Source organism: Rhinoraja longicauda, chromosome 26, assembly GCF_053455715.1.
Source record: "Rhinoraja longicauda isolate Sanriku21f chromosome 26, sRhiLon1.1, whole genome shotgun sequence".
Classification (NCBI taxonomy): domain Eukaryota; kingdom Metazoa; phylum Chordata; class Chondrichthyes; order Rajiformes; family Arhynchobatidae; genus Rhinoraja; species Rhinoraja longicauda.
The window spans coordinates 19,277,141-19,297,196 of record NC_135978.1 but is presented as its reverse complement, the minus strand read 5'-3'; the positions used below and the strand labels follow the sequence as shown (position 1 = coordinate 19,297,196).

General features: G+C 45.2%; 1 protein-coding gene across 6 annotated transcripts in view; it reads right to left on the bottom strand.

Annotated features, from left to right (window-relative positions):
• The window catches only part of zzef1 (zinc finger, ZZ-type with EF hand domain 1), a 139,891-nt gene extending 125,590 nt beyond the window's left edge, over positions 1-14,301 (bottom strand). For all 6 annotated transcript variants that reach the window (XM_078422362.1, XM_078422365.1, XM_078422366.1 and 3 more), the window contains exon 1: positions 13,773-14,301. In XM_078422362.1, coding sequence (XP_078278488.1) covers positions 13,773-14,189 — 417 coding nt within the window. In that variant the 5' untranslated portion in view covers positions 14,190-14,301. The remainder of the gene's footprint in view (positions 1-13,772) is intronic.
• Positions 14,302-20,056: the final 5,755 nt, after the last annotated feature.

Genomic DNA, 20,056 nt, shown 5'->3' with positions numbered 1-20,056 from the left:
CGGCACAGCCCTATCCTGGTTCAAATCTTACCTCTCTGACAGACACCAATTCATCTCCATTAACAACTGTAAATCCCCCACCGCTCCCCTCCCCCAAGGTGTCCCCCAAGGCTCAGTCCTTGGCCCCCTCCTCTTCATCCTCTACCTGTTTCCCCTTGGTCAATTAATCCGCCGTCATGGTCTCAACTTCCACTGCTTCGCCGATGATATCCAGCTCCTCATCTCCACCAAGTCAATCTCCCCCACCACACACTCTACACTGACAAACTGCATCACTGAAATAAAATCTTGGCTTCAATCAAATTTCCTCAAACTCAATTGCAACAAATCTGAAATCATCATCATTGGTCCAAAAACGCTCACCAAATCCACCCAAAACTTCATCCTCAACATTGATGGTCTCCCAGTATCCACCTCACCTCACATCCGGAATCTTGGAATCATCTTTGATCAAGCCCTCTCCTTCGACAAACACATCAAACACATCACAAAGACAGCCTTCTTCCACCTCAAAAACATTGCCCGTCTCCGTCCATCCCTCTCCTCCACAGCTGCAGAAACCCTCATCCACGCCTTCATCACCTCCCGTCTGGACTACTGCAACAGCCTCCTCTATGGCGCACCCTCAAAAATCATCAGTAAACTTCAATACATTCAAAACTCCGCTGCCCGTCTACTCACCCACACCCCGATCCGTGACCATATCACCCCCGTCCTTTATAAACTCCACTGGCTCCCCATCCCCCAGAGAATCCAGTACAAAATCCTCCTCATAACCTACAAAGCCCTCCATAACCTGGCCCCATCCTACCTGACCGACCTCCTCCACAGGCACACTCCCACCTGCACCCTCCGCTCTGCTGCTGCCAATCTCCTATCCCCCCACATCCGGACCAAACTCAGATCCTGGGGGGACAGGGCTTTCTCCATCGCTGCTCCCACCCTATGGAACTCACTACCCCAAAACGTTAGAGACTCCTCCACACTCACCACATTCAAAACATCGCTGAAGTCTCACCTGTTCAGTACTGCCTTCAACCACTGACGGTCACCTCACCTTCTGTCTCCTTTCTCTGTTCGTTTATTTATTTACTTATTTATCTATTTATTAATTTCCCTATGTTCTCTAAATCTCTGTAAAGCGTCTTTGAGTATATGAAAAGCGCTATATAAATAAAATACATTATTATTATATTTATAATTATGCATTCAGAAATGTCCAGTAATTCAATCAAGCAGAGACACCAGGAACTCACAGATGCTGGAATCTTGTGTAAAACACCAAGTGCTGGAGGAACTCAGTGGACCAGGTAACATCAGTGGAGAGAAAGGGCAAGCAACGTTTCTAGTCGGGACCGTTCTGCTTTTGTGCCAAACTAAGAAGACGACAGTGGGTAGTGGGGTTGAAGGGGGCCTCTGTCCTTTTGTACCCATATCTCTCGCTCTACATTTCACTCCTCTCCTTAGCTAACACCCTTTTGTCCCCTTTTCATTTCTAGCCTTTATCACTTATTCCACTCATCTGCCAAATAATCCACCTCACCAGTATTCACCGATCATTTGCCAGACTCTGTTCTGCTCCCATCTCTGTTTTCCAGCATTTCCCCTCCTACAAGCAGTCTTAAAAGTCCAAACACGAACCGTCACCTATCCATTCCCTCCACAGATGCTGCCTGACCGCTGTTATTCTAGCCCTTTGTATTTTGCTCAAGATTGGGGCATTTGCAGTTTCTGGTGTTCCCAAAATCTTGTGTTTTTGTAAGATCTCCCCTCATTCTCCTAAACCCCATAGAATAAGGTCCATTGTGTCCAATCTGTCCTCATACGTCAACTCCCCAACGTGGAATCAATGCGTTGAGCCTTCAGTGCACAACCTACAAGACAGGTACAACCATTGCTGAAGAAAAAAACTATACACAATACTTCTTAGAGTGAAATATTGATAATAAGGATTTGTGCAAAACTATGTAAATATTACAGCACCACACCATAAGATGACAACCTTCACTTTCAGAATTTAATGTTCGTTTGCCATCCTAGGTTTGCCAATTGTGGCAATATTACCATAAGTCAAATATGAGCTGACTTTTGGAAAAATATATCATGATGCAAAACAAAGTGGGTTTTTTTGTGTATCAAAGTTTTCAAATTCCTATTATTCTCCCATTGTAAAAGGTTAAGTCCTTACATTGCCATGATTCTGAGCGCCTTCATATACCTCAGCCAAGTTGTCACATTTCATACATCAACGCAAGCAGGCAGCATTCAACGGATTATCTGAATGCACAAAGCAGGACGCCTAATTTTCTGCCAAACTAAGATTAACACATATCCACCTGCCATTAGAGCATCATTAAGTGAATGCTTGCTTTATTTTATAACTATGTTCTATATTTATGTGTAGAAAGTTCATAAACACTCAGAAGGTTGATTTACTTTTAATTTGGTTGAAAGAGATTAGTCAATATTTAGCTTTATTTTTAACTCTCCAACTTGAGCATTTGTGTATCAGAGCATGCTAATTACTTTGAATATCAATACATAAAAGTTTCACGCCACCGCTCTTCTGTCTTTCCTATCATTTGGTCACATACTCGATTTACCACCTTTATGCCCACCACTTGTACTACTCTGCCAACACTCTGTGCTCCTCGCATGTTCCTTTACCATCTATATTGGCATTGTCGGCAGATATGAATGTAATTTCCTCCTACATTTTATTCAAAAGATATGGACTGATTGTTAAAGGGTTACTTGACTGAGGAAAGCCTGGGAAAATACACTGTCTGAAGAAGGGTCCTGACTCAAAATGTCACCTATCCACATTGCCCAGAGATGCTGCCTTACGCGATGAGTTACTCCAGCACTTGATCTTTTGTATAGACCAGCATTTGCAGTTCCTTGTTTCTACATGTATATATTTCTCTTGGTCTCTTCGTCCAAGTAGTTATAACAGATTGTAAATAGTTGCAAACTTAGCTCTGGACACTGAGGCACGTCACCAGGAAAATGACCCGCTGTTTTCTACACGTTGACAAATCTTCTGTGCAGACTTATCTTCCCCTCAACTTCATGAACTCTAAAGCATTAATTATTTTAAATGGCACTTCATCAAATAACTTCTGAAATCCAAATACATCACTCTAAGAAATCTCATTCATCACACTATTAACATCCTAAAGAACATTATAAAGAATTCTATATGAAAAAGTTCCCTTTTGTACAGCCTTAGTGAAGCAAATAAATAAAGTATTGCTTTTGGCACTCTGCTATACTTCCTTAATAACGTATTCCAGCATTTTACAATGACTAAGTGCAAGGCTGTAGTTCACAACCAGATATTCTGCTTTGCCAATATCAACTGAAGGACAAGTCAGCCAGGACATCTGTGACAACCCTTCTTCAATGAAGTATTCTCTGGATTAACACGCACACACATTAGAAATGGCTATTCAATGACTTATCCACAACACAGCATCTTCCTCAGTGTAGCACAGCATCCACTCTGCAGGAGAGTGTCAGCCTGAATTTATACTCATCTCTCAGAGATGAATTCTTCCCTAACTCGGTGCCAAGAAGCAACACACTGAACAAAGACTAAGAAGTAGAGTTATGCAACTAGATTTAAAGAATGTACAATATCACCAAAATTACTACAATCAGCCTGGTAAAAATAATGAGATAAGTGAACTAATTGGCAAAATAGAATACAGACAAAATGTTAACATTTCATAATGTCAAGTAACCCTTTAGCAAACAGAACATATATTTTTAATAAAATGTAGGGGGAAATTAAGAGTAAATAATCTATATACTAAAACTATTGTTTGTTTGTTCGTGACTGAACTACAGCCAAAACAGTACACGATAGCACAACAATTTTAGGCCCACCTTACTCACAGTCATCCCTTTGGTGCTAATGGAAGAAGTTTCATTGAAATCGGTGCTGTATTTTTAGTTATTCACATTTTAAAGTTTAAATCTTTCTCCTAGGGAGGGACGGGGGGATGGAGGGAGAAAGGGTGGGGGGAGATGGGGAGGGGGATGGGGGAGGGGGATGGGGGAGGAGAGGGTGCTGCACCAATGCAAGAGAGGTTTGGGCCCACGGTTTATTTACTCTAAATTTCATTCTACATTTTATTTAAAAGATATGGTCTGATTGTTAAAGGGTTACTTGACCGAGGAAAGCCTGGGAAAATTTGATTGTTACTGTTTGAAACCGGAACTCCACACATTCATCTCTATTCGTGTTCTGCAACACGTTCTAATTTCACTTTCACTGCAATTTAATGCAACATCCAAATCTCCATCGACACCCTAATCCCCGCCACCCCACACTTCAATCTACTATCGAGAGCCGATTTGAAATCTTGCTTCGGCCTCTCACATGAAACATTTTATTTTAACCGTTAATAACCAGATACAGATATTCTTTGTCACAACTCTACGGGCCTAAATGCCAGTTTTGTAATGTTTAAAATATTTGGGTACATAACGCATTAGGGTTAAGCACAACATGGAAACAAACCTTCAAATCGCATACCAAACACCCAATTGCATTAATCCCATGTGTCTATTCTCCCCCATTCCCATCAATCCCTCAGGATTCTGCCGCTCAATTTAGTGGCCAATTAGTGGGGAGGAGAGGGTGCTGCACCAATGCAGGTGAGGTTTGGGCCCAACGGGTCCACTTGTTCTAGTATCATGTAAAAATCCCTGTTTTACCATTTGGACATCCCTGATCCAATGGCATAACTATCAGCAGGGTATGGCTTCAAGCACTCCTCAAGAAAAAATGGGCATTGCATTTAGGACTAGCTATGTAATCCCGAGGGATTGCAGCCCAGTTAGTGCTGCTGCTTTGTACGAGGTTTAATTGCCATTGAATCTCTTGCCACCATAAGAGTCTTAGACAATATATTAATCCGTCAAGCAATGTCTAAGCGTGGGTGATTATCACAGTATGTTTCTTGAATCTCTGCTGTTTACAGAATAGTGGCCATGTTTCTAACAGCAGATGTACATAATATTTACAAGAGTAACCATCTCACAGCCCTTACCAGCCATTTACTGACAGGACATGCAGCAATGCATTGAGTGGCTCTGCCACCATGAGGCGGCACGGTAGCGCAGCGGTAGAGTTGCTGCTTTACAGCGAATGCAGCGCCGGAGACTCAGGTTCGATCCTGACTACGGGTGCTGCACTGTATGGAGTTTGTACGTTCTCCCCGTGACCTGCGTGGGTTTTCTCCGAGATCTTCGGTTTCCTCCCACACTCCAAAGATGTACAGGTATGTAGGTTAATTGGTTGGGTAAAGGTAAAAATTGTCCCTAGTGGGTGTAGGATAGTGTTAATGTGCGGGGATCGCTGGGCGGCACGGACTTGGTGGGCCGAAAAGGCCTGTTTCCGGCTGTATAGATATGATATGATGATGATGATGATATGATGATAAGTGAAACAGGCTGGCGACAGAGCTAGTGGCTCCAAACTGGGCATTCATGTGATCATATCATATCATATCATATATATACAGCCGGAAACAGGCCTTTTTGTGGATCAGCAGCTCCAGGGCTTTCATATCATCATATCATATATCTACAGCCGGAAACAGGCCTTTTCGGCCCTCCAAGTCCGTGCCGCCCAGTGATCCCCGTACATTAACACTATCCTACACCCACTAGGGACAATTTTTACATTTACCCAGCCAATTAACCTACATACCTGTACGTCTTTGGAGTGTGGGAGGAAACCGAAGATCTCGGAGAAAACCCACGCAGGTCACGGGGAGAACGTACAAACTCCTTACAGTGCAGCACCCGTAGTCAGGATCGAACCTGTGTCTCCGGCGCTGCATTCGCTGTAAAGCAGCAACTCTACCGCTGCGCTACCGTGCCGCCTACTGCAATCTCTTATACAATATATCCCACCCCCCCCCCCCCCCGCTTGAGTACACAGAAGGGAGAAGAGGGAAATCAAATGATAATTACCAGAGTTTTCTTTTTCCCCTTCATATACAATTTCAGATTCAAAAGAGCAACAAACACAAGCAAGTGCCTCAAGCTTCCTGAAACTTATAACATCAGGTTGAAAGCAGTAAGTTGAATTTAACCCCTTGAAAACCAGCTCAGTTCCAACTAGGAAGATTGCCTCCCTGCTTGCTGATGCTTCCAATAACTTGGATGTGAAGAGATTAGCCGGCCTTACACTGAAAAGCAAGAACACTCAGATGGCCAGTGTGAGGAAGCAAAGGAAAATTGTGTGTCTTGGCCCTTAGAAGTCTGGGGCTGTGACAGTTTGAAATTTCTAATCTTCAAATCTGACGATTGCTACGTGTGGGCAGCAGAGTCATAACCACAAACAGCGTAATCTCATTCAGGCAGGGCAGAGGGAACTCTTACACAAGCCAAGTGCTACTGTAGTATCTGGGAAAGAGACATGGTGAAAAGATGTTACAAGCGACAGATCGCACCAAACCTCTGCCACCTGTGGTGAATGGTAGTGACGATGAAACAACCAATAGGAGCAAGCTCAATGAAAATCCCCAACCTTGGCAAAGCCCACCGTGCAAGTGCAAAAGAAAACGCTGAAACAAATCGCAACCAGAAGTACTGAATGGATAATCCAACCTTGCCTTGATTCGGTTCACTCCACGTGGTGTTGAGCACGTGTATTAGGGAACAAACAAACAAACAAACAAACAAGAGTTTTAGTATATAGATGCAGAGAAGCAGAGTGAGCTAGCGATACTGGGCAGCAGTTTGTCACAAGGGTCAATGCCAACAGTATAATGGAGAAGTGCAAGGTGATGCAATGAGAAAACAATGAACTGCTGGGGGAACTCAGCAAATCAAGTCATCATCTGTAGAGGGACAATATTTGAGGCCGAAATCCTTCTGAAGAAGTGTCCATTTCCCTCCACAGGTGCTACCTGACCTGTTGAGTTCGTGCAGCACTGTTTTTTGCTTAAGTTTCCAGCATCTGCAGTATCATCTCCAGTTGATGATCCTAAGAGTTCAAATACATTTTGAAAGCATGAGTAGAAGCAAATAACAATGTTGTTTTTACAAATAAGAGCATTAATGGCAGAGCTGGCAGCTTTAGACATTGTATAAAAGTCATAGGGGTACAAAATTTAGTCCCACAAAGATGTAAAAATCACACATCTTAGAGACTCAGATTACTGAGACTGCTTCCGTGGAGGAATGGAGTGGAGAAGAAAATTTATTACAGGTTTTTGTTATGCATAAAGATTGAGGCAGAGTCACAGCAGGAAGCAGGGCCTGCATGTTTGCACTGACAATCAACAGTCCATTCACACTAATACCATTCTATTAGTCTTCCCACATTCTAAATACCCTCAAGATCCTATCCTCATCTCCGCACTGGAGCAATTTACAGCAGCCAATTCATTTCTTTGGGTCGTGGGAGAAAATTGAGCACCCGAAAGAAACCCAAGCAGACACATCCCACACAGACAGCACCCGATGTCAGGATTGAACCCGAGTGTCTGGAGGAGCAGCAACCCTATCAGCAGTACCACTGTGCTATGCTGTGCAATAATGGGATGAATGAGGAAAGGCTTTTCTGGTTGGAGAATGATGAGAGAGCATGAGGACCGGCTTCAGAGAGCACGAGGACACAGATTCAGAACTGGGAGAAAAGTTTTAGTAGAGAGCTCAAACTGAAATGATAAACTGTTGAATCAAAGGCAGATGCAGGATTACTGCAGCTGAACTGAGTCCTTCTGCACCGCGATGGTTGGTTAACTTTTCCTGATACTGTTGAATAGCTACCAAGCCCTTTTACATTCTTTTTCGTTTGTTAAAAATTGGCATTGAAAAATGGTTGTCATCATTGGGCAAGACAACAACACCAGCAATTTGTGCAAGGTTTACCTCCCATGGGAATCTGTTTGACAACACTCGTTGGCTGGGTTCCTGCATGAAGTCAACCGATCATCGAATTCCTGTACAATGCAGACTTAACCTGAGCAATTTCACGTAGAGAAAAGATGAAGACTAATGTCAAGATTGTAGAAAATCCCATGAAAGGTTCTTTGATTTCTTGGTAGAGCTTTCAGCTATGTTTCACCAAATATTTATATGTAATACATCTTGCGTCTACAAGACAAAAGCTATTGTCCAATCACAATTGATCCACTAGCATCTTAAATTACCGGAACTTTCTGGTCAGAACTCCTGGCTGAATTAGAGTGTGTTTAATGCTCAAGTGCTGTACTTGAATTAGGGAATTAAAACATTTTTTTGAGCATTTTTAAAAACAAACTTTTGTTCCCTTTCTGTCTAGATTTGCACCCGGTCTGACAGATCAAGTGTTTGGTCTCACAATGCGTGGCAGAGATCATGCTCCTCCCCTCACAAGTCTATTTAAGATCACAGCCAGATCTGGAAACCCAAAGCTCAAATCCACGTCGTACCATTCCAGAGTACACGCCGGACTAGATTGTGCACAGTACTGAGTAATATTTTACAGCAGCACAATGACGTTAAATATTGGCAAGATGGGCCAATCTAATTAACATAGGGAGCAGTGCCTGGTGTCGACACGTTACATTGGCCTGGTGGTAAACAAAATGATAGAGATATGCAGGTTAAAAGAAAGGTATTGATCTTTTTTTTCCCCAATGAGCTTGATTCTTAGCTATTGCAAGCCCAATAAAAAATTGATTCCCTTTACACAGTTAACATTCAATACCTTCCGAAAGCAAAGAACACAACTCAGTTTCCACAGGCCTGAGGTAAGTTCCTTTCTGAGGACAACCAAGGCTGGTCAATGAGTTGACACCAGGATAAATGAAAACATATTGGCAGGGACTCCAGAGATGCTGCCTGAGCCGCTGAGTTACTCCAACACTGTGAGTCTATATTGGTAGGAAATTCCATTTACAGTCCATTGATCACTGACAATTTCAGGAGTTCGCTATTTTCACAATGAGTCAAAAGCTACAAACTCTAAATCTTTCTCACTGTAATCAACTGCAAAGGGCCTGATCAAGGTCCCACAGAAATTCAAGCAAAGTTTCGGTAGACAATACCATCTTTGGTAATCTATCAAAAGCACATCGGCACGACTCTCAGCATGGAATTGATTCATGCAGTATTAAACCAAGGAAAGGTCCTCCCTCTGAAGTGACAAGTTTCATTGTGGCAGAAATCTAGTTAGAGTGAATGACTCATCCAGATGCATTGGCTTCATAGCACGACAGAACAGCCTGGTGCAATCCCTGCTCAGTCACTCGGAGATGAGATCAATGCCTCATGAACTTTACTCCAAACACAAGCTCTGTTCGTCATCGCCATAAGACATCCAAAAATTGTCCGTCGGCATTTCACCCTTGCACTTCCATATTTCTACCCACAACTCATTTACACCTCATGATGTCAGCCAGTTTTCATAAGTAAAAGTGAGAAAGAAAACAGCAACAAGATTTATAGATCAACGGGAGTAAGTGAATCACAAGAACCCAGAAGTTAATGCTGCAGACTCAATAACCCAAGAGATGTTGACAGGGTGGATGTGGGAAGGATATTTTCCCCTTCAGGAAAAACCTAAAATTCGGGGTCACTGTTTATAAATAACAGCTGGCCCATTTAAGACAGAGATGAGGTGATTCCTCCTGTTAGTCTTTGGAACTATCTTCCCCAAAGAGCTGAGATGGCAAAGCCCTTTCAAGCCAAGGTAGATGGATACTTGGTAAGCAAGGGATTAAAGGGCTGAAATGCAGAGTTGAATATAGCATCAAAACAGCCACGATCTCATTAAAGGGCAGAACAGACTCAAGAGCCAAAGTGGCCTATTCCAGTCCTAATTTGTTGACAGGGCTTTTCTATAGATGCCCCCAACCTGTTGCAGCTGTCCTGCACTTTCATTTATGTGTTTCTGCCACACAAATTGTTCCCTCAGACAATACACATTACAGAATTAAATATGACCAGTCTCGACAATAGAATTGAAACTGGAATGGTTCTTCAGTTCCATGGACCTGCTCTGACAGTTTGAGATCATGGCGGTTCTACTTGTAACCTCAACTCTCACCCCCTTGCTTAGCAAGTACGCTTTGGCCTTAAAAATATTCAAACACACTGCTTCCACCGCGCTTTGAGGAAGAGAACTTTCTGGACTCAAAGCTAGAAGAGATTTTTTGGTCTCATCTGCTTTAAACAGGCAATGCCTTATTTATTTTGTAAAGCAGCGATCACTTGCTTTAGATTAGGCGGCACGGTAGCGCAGCGGTAGAGTTGCTGTTTTACAGCGAATGCAGCGCCGGAGACTCAGGTTCGATCCTGACTACGGGTGCTGCACTGTAAGGAGTTTGTACGTTCTCCCCGTGACCTGCGTGGGTTTTCTCCGAGATCTTCGGTTTCCTCCCACACTCCAAAGACGTACAGGTATGTAGGTTAATTGACTGGGTAAATGTTTTTAAAAAAATTGTCCCTAGTGGGTGTAGGATAGTGTTAATGTGCGGGGATCGCTGGGCGGCGCGGACTTGGTGGGCCGAAAAGGCCTGTTTCCGAGCTGTATATATATGATATGATATATGATTAACCCATAAAAATAAATATTCTCAAAATGACCCCCGTCAGGACCTTCTGTTTCAATCAAGTTCCTTTTCACGCTTCTAAACCTCCACCCTAGTCGTCGTGCTAGTTTCACTGTTGTCCTGTTGAGTTTTACTGTCTGTTTAACTCGTTATCACCGACCGCACAGCCAACAATGGAAATCCACCTTTCCATGATCATCATTGCTATTTGCATATCTTTCATTCATTTGTTCTATTTACCTTCTATATCTCTCGTTTCCTTTTCCCCTGACTCTCAGTCTGAAATAGGGTCTCGACCCAAAATGTCACCTATTCCTTTTCTCCAGAGATGTCGCCTGACCCCGAGTTACTCCTGCTTTTTGTGTCTATTCTCAGTTGATACAAGCCTAGCTGTCCCTTTCGTTATCACACTGCCTTCCAATTTCACACATTTGTCTGAGAAACCTCTCTGATGTGCTTCCAACCCACTAACAACCTTTCTTACATAAGGCGACCATTACTGTACAGTCCGTATAGTCCTCCTTACTTAATTTCTTTAATGTCTTTAAACAACTGTTGTATAACCTTGCTTCTATTCCTTTAGTAACGTTATTGTTAAATTTCCCAATTACTTCCCACATTCCTCAGAAGCACTCATTGTTTTTTTTCACAAATCGTATTCTGGAACAAGTCCCTCTGCAATCTCTCACTATTTAGATAACATTTTTTTAATTTAACATGTCAAAATGGGCAATTTCATGCTTTCCCGTGCTTTCATTTGCTAGATTGCTGCCCACACATTTACCCTCTCTCTTTGGAAGGCGTCTACGTAAGGAGACTCCTTACGGCCACTTTGCAACTTATTTCCCTACTTGGTTCTTAGTCCTCCAAAATATTCCAAATGGAATTTAAACTGGAGGTGGCGGAGTATGGACTTAAGCAAGAAGGGCTTCTTGGAGAAGAGCTGCCTTAAATTTAGTTGCGTCTGGTTGAATATCTATAGTAGGGTGAAGCTTTAATTGTGTGAGGGAAGAATGAATTGCTATACACATCTGTCTTGATAGCTGGTATCTCAAATTGAATCGAATGCCCTCGTCTACTCCTGATAGGGTTGGGTTTGGTGTAGATGTGGTCATCTATGTCGAGCTGACCATTTAACATTTTGTAAAAACAGGTCAGCAAATTCAGCAACCGTTTTCGATACCTTTGACCAAGTTATTTTGCGAAAATCCAAGGCCCAAGCATTACATTTGCAATGACTGTTTATCATCAACCGTGCCAGGCAACCCATCAACAATAATCACAATAATCTCCATCTGCCATCTGATTGACAAGGAGCTATCAAATGCCTTCTGGAGATCTAAATACAGGACATCCTCCAGTTCCCCATTACCCACAAAACAGATGATTCTGCAGTAAATTAATCAAACATGATTTACCTTTCACAAAACCATTTTGACATTCCCAGATTATCATAACATCTTAACTATTTTGTTTAATTAGTTGCAGGCGAAGAAATTAATGTGTACAATGCAAAACAAAATTGCAGCATTTGGCATTTCATAGAAACATAGAAAATAGGTGCAGGAGTAGGCCATTCGGCCCTTCGAGCCAGCACCACCAATCAATATGATCATGGCTGATTATCCAAAATTAGTACCCCGTTCCTGTTTTTTCCCCATATCCCTTGATTCCTTTAGCCCTGAGAGCTATATCTAACTCTCTCTTGAAAACATCCAGTGAATTGGCCTCCACTGCCCTCTGTGGCAGAGAATTCCGCAGATCCACAACTCTCTGGGTGAAAATGTATTTCCTCATCTCAGTCTTAAATGGCCTCCCCCTTATTCTTAAACGGTGACCCCTGGTTCTGGACTCCCCCAACATCGGGAACATTTTTCCTGCATCTAGCCTGTCCAATCCCTTAAGAATTTTATATGTTTCTACAAGATCCCCTCTCTCCTAAATTCCAGTGAATACAAGCCCAGTCGACCCATTCTTTTATCATATGTCAGTCCCACCATCCCGGGAATTAACCTGGTGAACTCTACACTCCCTCAATAGCAAGAATTGTGCTATATCATGTAGCTCCTTTGGTATGACAAGTCATCTGTTATGCCACAGAAAAGTGCTGGCAAACAAAATGAGTCAGATATTAGCAGAGGTGACTAAAACCATGTACCAAAGAGATATTAACATCGCCTATCCATGTCCTCTGAGTTACTCCAGCACTATGTGTTCCACACTATTACCAAAGGTGGCATGTATTTCAAAATTCACATTAGGAAGGGAAATCCAGTCTTTAAAGTGTATAAAAACAGACTTTGGTTCTCCCTTTCCAGACCAACAAATGCAATGATAGTTGTATTCCTTCAACAGCAATCCTTTAACCACAGCTTAGTAAACAAGGTCTCAGTAGCCTATCAAAGGCTACTGTTGCTATTGACACCTGCTGTCAGAGACTGGCTTGTACTCTGTGGGGCAATAGGTTTGGCAGCTTGGGACAGTGTGGGTTAGAGATGTCCCCTGTAGACCTGCTCAATTATTCCAGAAGAGTTAGTAGAAATGCATTCACAAAACTCGGCGTGCAGCTTCTGACAAACTAGGTTAAAACAGATTTGTGATAGCATTCGATTACATCCTACCAAGGTACAAATTATCCAATCTGCTCTTCTAGGTTTTGAAATAACCTTCCAACTGTCCAATATCTTTAACTAATCTTTTCTTCGAACGATAACTGCGCGTTGAGACAGGAGTGTTTTCCAAATTTGTGCCGGAGAGTCCTTAAACCACCAGCGGGGAGCGGCTCCGTTGCGGATGTGTCAGTACCGAAGGAATAGTACATGGACCACTGTCAGTTGAATCACCCCCCGGGTTCCCATCACTCAATACGCCTGACCTCCCACTCTCTCCTCCACTCCGTCCCAGGACTCCTCATTACTCCGTCCCAGCCCCCACCCGCCGGACCCGTCTCCTCCACTCACCCCGCCTGACCCCCTCCATTCCACCTCGTCCCCCAACGCCGACTCTCAGAAACCACCCCCAAGACCCCCATCCCCTCCACCCTCCGCTCCCCGCACCCCTCCCCTCCACCTCCAGTTTCAATCCTGGTCGCTGACTCCCCCCCCGCCCATCCCATCCCCGTCCCTCTCCATCCCCCACCGAAACTCCCTCCGGTGCCGGATCCCCGCCCGCCCGTCCCACCACATCCACCTCCTCACATCCACCTCTCACCTCCTCGCATTCCTCCTTGACGGCGAAGCGGGTGGCGAGCAGGTCGCAGAACTGCGCCAGGCGGACGGTCTCGTCGCCGCGGGCCAGGCGCTCCTCCAGCCAGCGGATCAAGTGGCTGTGGTGCTGCTGCACCACGTTCTCCGCCACCTCGTCCCGCACCTTGGCCGCGGCCTCCCGCAGCCGCTGGTGCTGGAACAGGGTGTCGGGGCTCGGCCCGCACCGCAGGCTCAGCCCGGGGCTGGGGCCGGGGCCAGGGACGTGGCCTCCGTCCGCAGTCTCCGCGCCCCCGCCCGGCGCCGGGAAGCCGGCCTTGGCCGGGCCTCGCTCAGTGTCCGAGCCCAGCTCGTCCTCTTCCTCCTCGTCCTCCTCCTCGGCGCAGTCGGGCTGCTCGGCCCCGACGCTGTCGACGTTACCCATGCCGGCCCAGCCGATCCTCTCCCGGCCTTTCACCAATCACTCAGCCGCGTCCCTCCTGAGACCGTCGCTCACCCACCGGTCCCGTCCCGTCCGGTCCTCCTGCAGCTGCAGTCCGCTGCCAGCTTCCGGCTCGCTTCACGACAGTCACTGCCACACTGCCGGCTTCGGGCTCGCTTCACGACAGCCCCTGCCACACTGCCAGCTTCCGGCTCACTTCACGACAGTCACTGCCACACTGCCGACTTCGGGCTCGCTTCACGACAGCCCCTGCCACACTGCCAGCTTCCGGCTCACTTCACGACAGTCACTGCCACACTGCCGGCTTCGGGCTCGCTTCACGACAGCCCCTGCCACACTGCCGGTTTCCGCCTCGCTTCACAACAGAATTTCGCTCGAGCAACTCACACCCCAGCGGCCACCACCAGGAATGTCTGACAACAGAACCAGCCAATTGCCCTCTACCAACACACTCCTCCTCCTAGCAGAGCTGGTCCTTACTCGTAACACTTTCGACTGCTCCCACTTCCTTCAGATGCAAGGCGTAACCATGGTCACTGACATGAGCCCTAGCTATGCCTGTCGAGCAATACCTGTTCCAGGAGCACACTGGCCCTATCCCCAAACTCTATCTCTCTTGCTCCCCCTTCCCCCCAGTCACAACAGGGACAGAGTCCCCCTTCAGCCGTCGCATACAGCCCTTAATCCTCTGACATTTTCACCAACTCCAACGGGATCCCAGCACTAGCCACATCTTCCCATCTCCACCTCTTTCCGACTTCCCTGGAGACCGTTCCTTCCCCGGTTAAAGTCCCGCACGGGAGATTGGTGACTAAAATTAGAGCACATGGTATTGGGGGTAGAGTGTTGGCATGGATCGAAAATTGGTTGGCAGACAGGAAGCAAAGAGTACGAGTAAACGGGTCCTTTTCAGAATGGCGAGTGGAGTACCTCAAGGCTCGGTGTTGGGACCGCAATTCTTTACCGTATATATTAATGATTTGGAAGAGGGAATTAGAACCAACACTAGCAAGTTTGCGGATGACACAAAGCTGAGTGGCAGTGTAAACTGTGAAGAGGATGTTAGGAGGTTGCAGGGTGACCTGGAAAGGTTGAGTGAGGGGGCAGATGTGTGGCAGATGCAGTATAATATAGATAAATGTGAGGTTATCCACTTTGGCGGCAAAAACAAGGAGGCAGATTATTATCTCAATGGTGTTAGGTTAGGTAAGGGGGAGGTGCAGCGAGACCTGGGTGTCCTTGTACACCAGTCACTGAAAGTTGGCGTGCAGGCACAGCAGGCAGTGAAGAAAGCTAATGGAATGTTGGCCTTCATAATAAGAGGATTTCAGTATAGGAGTAAAGAGGTTCTTCTGCAGTTGTATAGGGTCCTGGTAAGACCACATCTGGAGTATTGTGTACAGTTTTGGTCTCCTAATTTGAGGAAGGACATCCTTGTAATTGAGGCAGTGCAGCGTAGGGTCACGAGATTGATCCCTGGGATGGCGGGACTGTCATATGAGGAAAGATTGAAAAGACTAGGCTTGTATTCACTGGAGTTTAGAAGGATGAGAGGGGATCTTATAGAAACATAAAATTATAAAAGGACTGGACAAGCTAGATTCAGGAAAAATGTTCCCAATGTTGGGCGAGTCCAGAACCAGGGGCCACAGTCTTAGAATAAAGGGGAGGCCATTTAAACCTGAGGTGAGAAAAAACTTTTTCACCTAGAGTTGTGAATTTGTGGAATTCTCTGCCACAGTGGGCAGTGGAAGCCAAATCACTGGATAGATTTAAGAGAGAGTTGGATAGAGCTCTAGGGGCTAGTGGAATCAAGGGATATGGGGAGAAGGCAGGCACTGGTTATTGATTGGGGACGATCGGCTATGATCACAATGAATGGCGGTGCTGGCTCAAAGGGCTGAATGGCCTCCTCCTGCGCCTATTTTCTATGTTTCTATGTTAACTTGTCCCTTACACCCAACCCCCCCCCCCCCCCAGGTACCTTCCCTTGCAACCGCAGGAGATGCAACACCTGTCCCTATACCTCCCCCTTTGATTCCTTCCAAGGACCCCAACAGTCTTTTCAGGTGAGGCAGAGGTCCACTTGCACCCTCCAACCTCATCTACTGTATCCGTTGTTCCAGTTGTGGACTCCTATATATCGGCGAGACCAAGCACAGGCTTGGCGATCGTTTCGCTGAACACCTCCGTTCTGTCCGCCTAAACCTACCTGATTTCCGGTTGCTAAACACTTTAACTCCCTCTCCCATTCCCACACTGACCTTTCTGTCCTGGGCCACCTCCATTGTCAGAGTGAGGCCCATCGCAAATTGGAGGAATAGCACCTCATATTTCGCTTGGGCAGCTTACAACCCAGCGGTATGAATATTGACTTCTCTAACTTCAAGTAACCCTTGCTTTCCCTCTCTCTCCATGCCTCCCCCTTCCCAGTTCTCTGGCCAGTCTGACAGTCTCCCTGATTACATTTAATCTGTTTGTTTTGTTGTTACCTTCTCCTAGATAACAATGATCTATTCTACATTTTGCTTGATCCCCATCTCTTTTGATGTCCCATTTTGACACCTTCCCCTTCCTTATCACTGTGTCTCCCTCTCCCCTGACTTAGTCTGAAGAAGGGTCTTGGCTCGAAACATCATCCATTCCTTCTATTCAGAGATGTTGCCTGTCCGCTGAATTACTGCAGCAATTTGTGTCTATCTTTGATGTAAACCGACATCTGTAGTTCCTTCCAACACATTTTGTCTGCTCCCCTGCCACACTGCCGGCTAGCAGCTCGCTTCACGTCAGCCCTGTTGCCGTCACTTTGTGACACGATGGACCTGGGTGAGGGCTCTGAGCATTGGAGGGACATCGCTATTACCAATCAGATCTTGCCAGTGAGAGGCCATTTGTCCCATTGCTCTGTGTTTATCACCTCCAATTAGTCCCACTTCCAGATGTGTTCCCAACCCATGTCAATTATTTTCCTTCGTGCATTGGGCAGCACGGTGGCGCAGCAGTAGAGTTACTGCCTTACAGCGCCAGAGACCCAGGTTCGATCCCGACTATAAGTGCTGTCTGTTCAGTTTGTTCATTCTCCCCGTGACCTGCGTGGGTTTTCTCCGAGATCTTCGGTTTCCTCCCACACTCCAAAGGCATATAGGTTTGTAGGTAAATTGGCTTGGTAAGTGTAAAAATTGTCCCAAGTGTGTGTTGGATGGTGTTAATATGCAGGGATCGCTGGACCGATGGGCCAATGGGCATGTTTCCACGCTGTATCTCTAAAACTAAAACAATTATCCAAATCTCTTTTGAATGAGTCTTAGTCAGAAGCTTATCCAATTATAAATCAATAGCAATATTTCCCATCCCATAAACTTACACCTCCTTGTTGTTTAGCCTACAGATGGTGATGGGAACTTGTTCTGCAGCCACTGCCCCCACGTCGCTTCATTTACAGCTGGGATTATAAAGGAAGAGGGAGATCACCCTCGCAAATTTGCAAGTTGTCTGTATGAATATAACTCTTTTCTTCCTGTTAAAAACTAAGACATTTGTGATTGCGAAAGTACAAAAGTAAAATTGCTTTCGCACATTTCTGATGTTTGTGTCAATAGACAATAGGTGCAGGAGGAGGCCATTCGGTCCTTCGAGCCAACCGCCATTCAATGTGATCATGGCTGATCATTCTCAATCAGTACCCCGTTCCTGCCTTCTCCCCATACCCCCAGACTCTGCTATCCTTAAGAGCTCTATCCAGCTCTCTCTTGAATGCATTCAGAGAATTGGCCTCCACTGCCTTCTGAGGCAGAGAATTCCACAGATTCACAACTCTCTGACTGAAAAAGTTTTTCCTCATCTCAGTTCTAAATGGCCTACCCCTTATTCTTAAACTGTGGCCTCTTGTTCTGGACTCTCCCAACATTAGGAACATGTTTCCTGCCTCTAACGTGTCAATAAAATAATTTAAGCAAATGTCACATTAGGTTGGGAGGGAGCACATGGACAGTTCTAATAATCCAGAATTATCAACAGAGAGGGCTCATGAAATTAATTTAAACAATATGCTCAATAAAATATCAACTTATTAAAAACCAAAATGTTTGGCATTGCACACAATAATTTCCACTTCCAATCTTACTTACTTTAACATAGTCCATTTACCCTATGGGTTCCCCCCATCTCCCAATACCGCAATCACAACCCTCTTGCTCCCTTAATTTCCCGAGAGACCTGCAATTTATTTTCCCTCATAATACCATCAATTCGCCATTGATTCTTTTTGCCATTTACCTAGAGGCAATGTAGCCCGCTAACCTGCCTCGACCTCTTTAGGAGAATGGGAGGAAACCAAAGTAACTCATGCTGTCACAGAGAGATCACACAAACTACACGCAGGCAGCAACTGAGGTTGATCCCAGATTCCTGTGCTCTTGAGTCAGCAGCTTGACCACAGCACCATCCCATCAAGGATGATTCACACCTCTAAAGATAGACATAAAAAGCTGGAGTAACTCAGCGGGACAGGCAGCATCTCTAGAGAGAAGGAATGGATCTGAAGAAGGGTCTCGACCCGAAACGTCACCCATTCCTTCTCTCCAGAGATGCTGCCTGTCCCGCTGAGTTACTCTAGCATTTTGTGTCTACCTTCGATTTAAACCAGCATCTGCAGTTCTTTCCTACACATTTTGTCCGTCCCACTGCAAAATCTCCTCAAGGTATGTCTACTTTGAAGGTTCTCCACCTCTCTTCGACGAGAGTTCAACAACATCCTCTCTCACTGCTTCCCCTCTATGATTCCTCCTGAACCAGTCTGAACAAGGGTCTCAACCCGAAACATCATCAATTCCTTCTCTCCAGAGATGCTGCCTGTCCCGCTGAGTTACTCCAGCTTTTTTGTGTCTATCTTCGGTTTAAACCAGCATTTACAGTTTCTTCTTACACATTCACGCCACTAACTTGGAAAGACATTGAACGATAGAAATTATGAAAGAAAACCTTTGCATAAATGTTGTCTCATCCTAATAAGACGCTCGTGGATGAAATACTTTTAAAATAATCTCTTGTGGATTTCTTTGAGTTAGATTTTTAAATTATTCATGCATGTATTATCCATTTCTAAATGCCCTTGAGAATATAAAGGTAAGCTGCCTTCTTGAACTGTTGCAATGCTTCTGTTGAAAGTGCTCCCATAGAGCTGTTATGGGAGGGAGTACCCAGACTCAGCGATAACAGTGGCTATTTCAACGGCTGATTTCTGACGGTATAAAGGCAGGTGCCGATAAGCCATTAGTTAGTTCTTTGATGAGAAGGATTCACCGACGGGCTGGGTCGCGATCAGGGCCGAGGATGGAAGCAGAGAGAGAGAGAGAGGGAGGAGTGCTGCTATAAGAGCAGCCAAGTATTGTTTTTGTTCTCCCTCTTGCCAATAAATCTGATTTGTAACTTAATGGATGGGTGTGTCTATTTTCTGTTCTGCTAGTCAGATCCTTGAACCTGCTCCCTTGCAACAGCTGGAAAGGGTGAAGACCACATTGTGAACACCAAATGCATTCCACCGAACTGGAAATAATGTAAGTGAATCGCTGCCTCACCGTAAACACTGTCTGGATCTCTGGATGGTGGGAAGGGAAGAGGTGAAGTGACAAGTGTTGCATTTACCATGATTGTACGGGAAATTGCCAAGAGAAGAGAATTGATGGAGGTGGAAACTCCATCCTGAGATGAAAACAAGTGGTTGATGCTGCTACCTGCATTGCTTTTGTAGTTGTGTGTAGGAAGGAACTGCAGATGCTGGTTTAAACTGAAGATAGACATAAAATGCTGGAGTAACTCAGCCGGGACAGGCAGCATCTCTGGAGAGAAGG